The sequence below is a fragment of the Oryctolagus cuniculus genome, chromosome 17, assembly GCF_051225735.1.
Source record: "Oryctolagus cuniculus isolate XC-2025 breed Fujian yellow rabbit chromosome 17, ASM5122573v1, whole genome shotgun sequence".
Taxonomy (NCBI): domain Eukaryota; kingdom Metazoa; phylum Chordata; class Mammalia; order Lagomorpha; family Leporidae; genus Oryctolagus; species Oryctolagus cuniculus.
This window is the reverse complement of record NC_142883.1, coordinates 20,912,251-20,920,986: the sequence shown is the minus strand read 5'-3', so window position 1 is coordinate 20,920,986 and position 8,736 is coordinate 20,912,251. Positions and strand designations below refer to the sequence as shown.

The window sequence follows — 8,736 nt, the reverse complement described above, 5'->3', positions numbered from 1 at the left end:
GAGAGAAGCAGAGGCTGGGATGGGGCGCCTTTGCTCTCTCCCCTTGGCAGCCGGGCCTGGGCCTCAGCAAGCTGAGAGCAGGGAGCAAGCTGCTGTCTTGCGCCTGCCAGTGGACAGCAGGTGAGGCCAGACCCGTGAATCCACTCCCCCCTTCTCCTAGCCCCTGCAACAACGGGGATGCCTTGTTGACACCTCCCAGGTGTCAATGTTTGTCCCCAGCACCATCTGAGTTGCCTGGGGCAGGGTGACTAAGTCATGGCCAATCTTTCCTTTTTCCGCTATCAATAACAAATTAAGCAGCCAAGGCACTGCCTGCTTGACAGCGGTTTCAACTCATCAATCTGTTTCCCAGAGCCCTAGTGGGCAGGGCCGTGCCGGGTGTGCAGGGCTGCTGCTGCAGCCCCTCCCTCTACATGGAACAGTCTCCCTTCACACAGTGATTATTCAGGTTAGTGGTGTGTGTGTGTACACGCACGTGGGCGCTCCTAGAATGCACCAAAGCTATGAGAGGACCCATCACAGTTTCCTCTTCTCCCCAAGGGGCCTCATCCAGACCTGGCTCCCAGCAGGGGCTCAGTAACTGGAATGGATGTAGAACACTGGAAAGGTCAAAATGCATTAAAGAACATCTCCCTCGATGGCAGGATTTGGAAAGAATGCTGCAACTATCTGAGAGCTCACGTGTAATCCGCGCAGCGCCAGGATTCCTAATGGGAACCTTCTCGAAACTGCAGCCCCTTGTGTTGGTTTTCTCCTGCTGCTATAATTAATTACCACAGCTTAGAGGCTTAAGGTAGCACTCACTGATTCCCTCCTGGTTCTGTAGGGCACAAACCCAGGCAGGGGTGGCTCACTGGGCCCTTGGCTGAGGGTCTCCCAAGGTCAACACCAAGGTACCAACAGGGCTGTGTCCCTTCTGGAGACCCAAACTCCTCCTGGGGTCAGCCCCATTCAGCCCTTGGCGAGTGTGGGGCTGGGGTCGTGGCCTCTCTCAGCTCCACAAGGCCACCTGCATCCCTTGCTCTCCTGCTCCCACCTCTGAGCCAGCCCCCGGCATCCTCGCGAGACTTCAGATCTCTGCTTTGTCCTGCAGCCACATCTCTTCTGCTTTGAGCTGAAGACGGTTGTCCGTTTTAGGGGTTGTGTGGTCAGACTGGGTCCAGTCAGGTAATCCAGAGTAGACTCTTCAAAAGTCTGCCACCTAGGCCGGCTCCGAAGCTCAACAGGCTAATCCTCCGCCTGTGGCACCGGCACACCAGGTTCTAGTCCCGGTCGGGGTGCCAGATTCTGTCCCGGTTGCTCCTCTTCCAGTCCAGCTCTCTGCTGTGGCCCGGGAGTGCAGTGGAGGATGGCCCAAGTGCTTGGGCCCTGCACCTGCGTGGGAGACCAGGAGAAGCACCTGGCTCTTGACTTCGAATCAGCGCCGTGCGCCGGCTGCAGCGCACTAGCCACAGCGGCCACTAGGGAGTGAACCGACGGAAAAGGAAGACCTTTCTCTCTGTTTTTCTCTCTCTCTCTCACTGTCCACTCTGTCTGTCAAAAAAAAAAAAAAAAAAAGAGTTACACAGGGAGAAAAGGACCTAAACTACACCTGCAGCATCTCTTGCCATGGACCAACCCCTGTTTATGGGTCCCAGGGATTGGGGTGTGGTCATGTTGTGCGGGGATCATCATTCTGCCAGCCACGCCCACACTGGAAGGACAGAGGTCTGACCTTCAGACCACACCACCTTCTACAGTGTGAGGATTCCAGATGCCATCGCTTCCCCCTTCTGAGCCTCAGTTTCTTTATCTGTAGGATGGGAGCACACAAGCTCTTAGACCCTAGTGCCGCGGTGCAGAGTAACTGCATGCATCCACGCAGAGCGCTTGTCAGGGTCTGGCACACAGCGCTGTCAACGGGGAGGATGGGGGCAGGGGCTGCAGGGAGGGGCCGGGTCCCAGGGACTGGGGTCTGATCTCCAGCTTGGCAGGCCCAGCCATCGGACCCTCCACTAGTTCAGGGTCAGAATCAGGATTTGAATCCTGGCCTTACCACTTCCAAAACCCCCTGAGAGGGAGCAGGCCTGGGGCGAGGTGGGTTACGTCGATGCTTGGGACACCTCCACCCCAGGCCGGCCGCTGCTTCTCATCCAGCTCCCTACTAACGCACACCCTGGGAGGCAGCGGATGGTGGCTCAAGCATGTGGGTCCCTGCACCCACGTGGAGACCAAAATGGAGTTCCAGGTGCCGGGCTTTGGCCTGGCTGAACCCGGGCTGTTGCAGGCATTTAGGGAGTGAACCAGCAGTTGGGAGATCTGTCACTCTGCCTTTCAAACAAACTTTTTTTTAAACTACCCTGTGCTCGGGTAGGTGATGGTGATGGCCTCTCGGAGGCTCGGCCTCCGCAGACTCTGTCCCTGACCCTCCCGCAGCAGCAGCTGAGCAGTGTCACTCTGTGTCATGGCCAGTGCGAGGGCAAAACCTGGGCTCCGAGGGCAGTGCTTCTCAGGGGTTTACTCTCCTCTAAGCTCCCAGAGCGTGCAACATTCATGCCTAGATATTTTATAAAATTTTTCCTTATCTATTTGAAAGGTGGAGTGGCGGGGGAGAGGGGGGAGAGAAAGAACTTCCATCGGCTGGCTCACCCCCCAAATGGCCTCAGTGGCCTGGGGTGGGCCAGGCAAAGCCAAGGGCCTGACACTCCATCTTGGTCAGGGCGCGAGTACTTGGTCCATCTTCTGCTGCCTTCCCAGGCACATTAGCAGGAAGCTGGATTGGAAGCAGAGCAGCCAGGACCCAAACTAGCACTCTGATGTGGGATGTGAGTGTCACACGCCGTGGCTTCACCCGCCACACCACCACGCCAGCCCCTGTGTCCAGATCTTGCTGCAGATCGCAGATCTGCGAGGCAGGAATTCGTGGTCCCATTTCTCAAATGCAGTTGCTGAGGTCGGGAAAGGACAAGGGGAGAAGGTGCGAGGTGAGTTAGCAGCCAGCCATGCCAGGTGCTGTGCACGGTACTCTCTCAACATCGCCGGCACAGGAAGCCCCTCTGCTCTTTCCTCTTTGCCTGGAGGAGAAAGCAGCTCAGAGAGGATCGAGCCGGAAGCTCCGCCGCCCAGAAAAGAGCAGGAGCAGGAAGCCCCTTTTCCCTCCCCATCAGCCCAGGTCCTCAAGAGGGAACATGCAGTTCCCAGAACTGTGGCTCCTGGGGAGGGGCCGCCTCTCTCAGCCCTGAACATGACCGCCCTCCTGTGTGCCTGCCAGTGCCGCAGTGACACCCCCACCGCAGTGCCCGGTGCAGAGGAGGCAGGCTCCTGGTTGGTGGAATTGCCATCCCTTCTGCAGTTAGCCTGCGTGCGGAGAGCAACCAGGGTCAGAACCCCCGCTGGGGTGCAGAAATCTGGTCGTGGGCCCTAGCACAACCAGGGTTCTGCTGAAAGCTCCTAATTGTCCATTACCATAGCAACACGAGCATCTCCATCCCCCTCCCAGCCCCTCAAAGGCCTTCCATCTCTGAGACGCTGCAATTCAATTAATTATCCCCAGTGCCGGCACTGTTTTTGTCATTTTTGTCTATTCCGTCTGCTGAGTCACCGTGTCCTGCTCTGGATTGGAGCGGTTATTCACAGGAACATTTGCCCGCCGGTTGCCATGGACACCGTACCACCTGCATCCTTCATCACTCATGAATTCTCAGCAGGACTGGCTGAGCGTGGGTACCGCTGCCCTCATCCAAGACCCAAGGGGCATCAAAACACCCCCAGACAAGGAGGGGGCCCCGATGACGCACGTCCAAGGGCAAAAACCTCTTGTTCCAGCCATGGAAAGATCCAGAACAGCCTAGAGCTCATTACTTCTGTCCATGTCAAGACACACTTGATCAAATAAGTCAGCATGGGCACCATTGTGTTTTCTTTTTCTTTTTTATTTATTTATTTTTTTGACAGGCAGAGTGGACAGTGAGAGGGAGAGACAGAGAGGAAGGTCTTCCTTTGCCGTTGGTTCACCCTCCAATGGCTGCCGCGGCCGGCGCGCTGCGGCCGGTGCACCGCGCTGATCCGATGGCAGGAGCCAGGAGCCAGGTGCTTTTCCTGGTCTCCCATGGGGTGCAGGGCCCAAGCACTTGGGCCATCCTCCACTGCACTCCCTGGCCACAGCAGAGAGCTGGCCTGGAAGAGGGGCAACCGGGACAGAATCCGGCGCCCCAACCGGGACTAGAACCCGGTGTGCTGGCGCCGCTAGGCGGAGGATTAGCCTAGTGAGCCGCGGCGCTGGCCAACCATTGTGTTTTCTGGAACAGCTCTGACACGCCTCTGTGTGCTAACCATTTAAGATGCACGTTTAGATTGAAAAGTTGTGAATGCTTTCTCTTAAACAAAAAAACTATTTCATTTATTTGAAAGGCAGAGGTACACAGAGAGAGAGAAAGGGAGAGAGAAAGAAAGAGAAATCTTCCATCTGCTGGTTCACTCCCCAAATGGCTCCAATGGCTGGGGCTGGGTCAGGCCAAAGCCAGGAGCCAGGAACTCCATCTGAGTCTCTCTGTGGGTGGCAGGGGCCCAAGCACTTGAGGCCATCTTCACCATTTTCCCAGGAGCATTAGCAGTGAGCTGGATCAGAAGTGAAGCAGCCAGGATTCAAACCAGTGCACATTTGAGACTCCAAGGTCATGTCATAGGCAGCAGCTAACCGCTGCACCACAAGGCCAGTCTTCATGCATACTTCTATCTCTCTTTGATTACAAAATAAGGCAGCCTTGGAGCAGGCACTGTGACGTAGTAGGTTAAGAATCCTCCAGTGGTGCCAGCATCCCATATGGACACCGGTTCGAGTCCCAGCTGCTCCACTTTCAATCCTGCTCCCTGCTGATAGTCTGGGAGAGCAGTAGAAGAGGAGGCCCAAGTCCGTGAGGGACCCAGAAGAAGCTCCTGGTTTCTGACTTGGGATTGGCCCAGCTCCAGCCGTTGCGGCCAACTGGGGAGTGAACCAGCAGATGGAAGACCTCTCTGTCTGTAACTTTGCCTCATAAGTAAATAAATAAATCATTAAAACAACAACAACAACAAACAGCCTGGAAATGCAAGACCCTTGGAAGAACTGGCTTTGGAATGTTGGTTTGCAAGGGGCGGTGGAAGGGGCAGGGGATGAGCAGCAGACCTAAGTGCAGAGAACAGAGTGCAGAGGGCATAGGGAGTCCTGAGGGCTTCCCACAGTGAGGGGAGGGTGAAGGGAGTTTGGAGGTGACCAGGAGGTGAGCCCCTTGGCAGAGAGGGCAGAGCCATTAGCCCATGGCCCATTACTCCCGATAACCACAGCACGTCCTGTTTGCTGAGCCAGGAGAGGCGACAGGGGATCAACACATCACTTCTTGCTCATCAAACACTAGCCTATGATGCAATACGCCTGCTCTGAGTCTCACTCCCCTCACCCACCCCACCCTGGGGCATAGACTAAGGCCTTTGACCCCAAGGATATGGGGTGGGCTGTTCCTAACCCCAGAACTTGTCTCCTGCCCGCCCTTCATGCCAGCCCTTCACTGCCGCCCGCCCCCCACCCTTCATCTCTACCTGCCCCTCCGCTCCCCCCGCCCCCGCTGATACTGAATGGGGGAAAGGCGGATGGGTGGTACCTGTGCCCCATGCCTGTTCCTCTCACCAGCCTGACTTCACGGGGGGAGGAGGGCTTGGGAGGGACTTGGAGGGTTTATAAGGCAGGCCCAGAGCACCCAGCAGAGCAGAGAGCTGATCCAGTCGCCACTGCACTGCCCATCTCCCAGTGCTGCAGGTGAGAACACCCAAGAGGGGTGGGGAGGGCTGGGAAGGGGGACCCCCTTCCCCATCAAAGTACCAGGTCTCTAGCCAGAGTCCAGGGCAGGCCTTGGTGCCCCCAGGGCCAGGACTCTTCCCTTGGGCCAGGGTGGAGCTAGGTCTCAGCTCTATTACCAGACCCATCCCCCACCCCACCCCAGGCATTCCCAGCCCTTATCTGGCACCTACCCTTCTGCCTCAGCCAGCGCCCTGCCCGGACCCTCTCACTCCACCCTCCTTCCCCAACTCTCAGATGAGGGAACTGAGGCCCAGAGGGAAGATAAGACTTGCTCATATATTTTATTTGAAAACACACAGAGAGAGGGAGGAAAAGATATATATAGAGAAAGATCTTCCATCTGCTGGTTCACTCCCCAAATGACCACAACGGTCAGGGCTGGGCCAGGTAGAAGCCAAGAGCCTGGAACTCCATCCGGGTCTCCACATGGCAGGGACCCAAGCACTTTGGCCATCCTCTGCTGCCTTCCCAGGAGCATTAGCAGGAAGCTGGATGGGAAGTGGAGCAGCCGGGACTCGAACTGGTTTCTATATAGGAGGCCAGCATCACAGGCGGTGGCTTAACCCACCGCACCACAACCCAGGCCATCAAAATCATGCAAACTATTGGGCAGGGCCGGGACTGGAACCCAGGCTCCATCCTGGATCCCATCTCAAGTTCTGTCCAAAAGAAACTCCCATGAGGACAGCACTGTTGCAGGTCGGCGCTGCCCAGTGCGGCAGCCACCGGCCTCGTGTGCTTTTCATTGCAGTGAACCTGGGTGGAAAGGACACGGAGACTCGTGGCCGCCCAATGCTCGCGTTGCAGGGCCCCTCGCTCCATCACAGAGTCTGCAATTTCTGCTTCTCCCAAAGGCAACCTGACAGAAGCTCATTCTGAAAAACCGTTGAAAGCGGTATTTTATGAGCACAAACGTACTCTTTCTTGCCAGGAGAAATGTTTATCCTTGTGTGTGATGAAGCCAGGTAGACCAGGAGGCTGAAAGAGATTCCGGAGAACAGAGCTGGGCTCTGGCTTCCCTAAGTCCGGCTCACCCTACATGCTGTTGCAGACGGTGACGGCTTTTTCTATCTGCTGAGTTACGGTCACAGGACACTCCTCGTTAGGCAAGAATGACAGCAGGACCACTCCTCTGAGGGCTGGCCGACGGGCCGCACCACAGACGACCTGGTTCACCTCACAGTGTGTGTGCTTGATGCCTCGGGCCTGTGTGGCCCTATTTTTTTTTTTTTAAGGATTTATTAATTTGAAAGAGTGACAGAGAGAGAGAGAGAGAGAGAGAGAGATCTTTCATCCACAGGTTCACTCCCCAAATGGCCGCAACAGCTGGGGCTCGGCCAGCCTGAAGCTGGAGCCTGGGACTTTATCCAGGTCTCCACGTGGGTGCCGGGGCCCCAAGGATTTGGGCCGTCCTCTGCTGCCTCCCCAGGCACATTAGCAGGGAGCTGGATGGGAAGTGGAGCAGATACAGATTGAACCAGCACTCCTACGGGATGCCATTGCCACAGGCAGCTGCTTAATCCACTGTGCGGTAATGCCAGCCCCTGGATGTCCCTCTGATGTCCTGGTTCAGGTCCACTTTAAGTCACAAGCTGTAAACATCTACAGAGCCACTGACAGGGCCTCAGGATCTGCAGAGCAGTTTGGAAAACACCACTCCGGGTTTATTGTTGTTGTTGTTGTTGTTGTTTTTAATTTGAGAGACCGGAAGACAAAGACAGGGAGGGAGTTCCCATCCACTGACTTACTCCTTAAATGCACAAAATGAGGAGGATTGGGCCAGGGCCACAGCTGGGAGTCGGGAACTCAATCTGGGTCTCCCACGTGGGTGGCAGGGGCCCAAGGACTTGAGCCCTCACCTCTTCCTTCCCAGGGTCTGCCTTGGCGGGAAGCTGGAAGTGGGAGCAGAGCCAGGACTCAAACCCAGGCTGATACGGGGTGTGGGTGCCCCAACCAGGGTCTCACCTGCCAGGCCAAAGGCCTGCCTCCCTAAGTTTTGAATCTCTCACAGACAAGCAGCAGTTGTGATTGGGGTAGTTAAGGAGGAAAGAGGCAGGGCCTGGGGGCTGGACACAAAATCACAGACCTGCCTGCATCCTCTGGTCCAGTCCCCTGCCTCTGGGCCTGCCAGGGGATGGCTCCACCTGAAGATCTGGCCCTTGTCCTCTTTGCAGACAAGAAAGATGCTGCGACCGTGGGTGTCTGTGCTGGTCTTGGCAATGGCTCTGGCCGCCTTCTGCCAGGCTTCTCGGAAGCCCCATTCCCAGCCGCAGGATGCACCCTCGGGTCCGGTGGCCAGCAGGGGCCTGGAGCCACGCTGGTTGGATCAGCCGGGCCCAGCATCTCACCACCGGAGGCAGCTGGGGGCCCAGGCTGCCCCACACCTCGTGCCAGGTAGGAGTGGCAGATCCCACCCACCCCACCCCACCCAGCTTGCCTGGCCTCTGTCCTGGAGATTAAGTGTCCTCCCCGCCCTTCTCACCTCCTCTCGGCTCCTCAGACCTGTCCAAGAAGCAGGGTCCATGGCTGCAGGAAGAAGAGGAGGCCTACGGGTGGATGGACTTCGGCCGCCGCAGCGCTGAGGAACCGGAGCTGCGTCCCTAGAAGCAGGCTATTGAGCCCAGCCTGCTGCCAGCCCAGCCCAGCCCTGCCCCAGGAAACAGAATAAACCAGCTCCCTGTGGATCAGTGGCTTGTGTCAAGTGTGTGGGCCAGGGGAGCGAGCTGGCAGAGGGGAGGGGTCAAGGCCGGGAGGAGGCCTGAGCACCCTCTAGGGGCAGGGACCACGGCTAATTCTTCTTGATGTCCTAGAGCCCAACAAACACTGACCACGAATGCACCTGTGTGGGTGGGACCCACAGCCGGAGTAATACTCTTAATGAATTAATTTGGAAGAAACACACACACACACACACAAACTCCCAT

General features: G+C 56.9%; 1 protein-coding gene across 2 annotated transcripts; it reads left to right on the top strand.

The window, feature by feature from the left end:
• The first annotated feature begins 223 nt into the window (after nt 1–223).
• GAST (gastrin) lies at nt 224–8,482 on the top strand. Of its 2 annotated transcripts, none has more exons than XM_002719385.2 (3): nt 224–448; nt 7,987–8,206; nt 8,313–8,482. In XM_002719385.2, exons 2-3 carry the CDS (start codon nt 7,996–7,998, stop codon nt 8,414–8,416), a joined length of 315 nt encoding a protein of 104 aa, XP_002719431.1. In that variant the 5' UTR covers nt 224–448; nt 7,987–7,995; the 3' UTR covers nt 8,417–8,482. The 2 variants fall into 2 exon arrangements, with proteins under 2 accessions (XP_002719431.1, XP_089173798.1); XM_089317672.1 differs by lacking the exon at nt 224–448 and adding an exon at nt 5,672–5,770.
• The last annotated feature ends 254 nt before the right edge of the window (nt 8,483–8,736 follow it).

What these genes read in the sequence shown, in the direction of transcription:
- GAST (XM_002719385.2), top strand. Translation starts at nt 7,996, where the DNA reads ATGCTGCGACCGTGGGTGTCTGTGCTGGTCTTGGCAATGGCTCTGGCC. An exon ending in TGCCCCACACCTCGTGCCAG is followed by an intron (nt 8,207 to 8,312) that starts GTAGGAGTGGCA and finishes TCGGCTCCTCAG; the next exon opens with ACCTGTCCAAGAAGCAGGGT.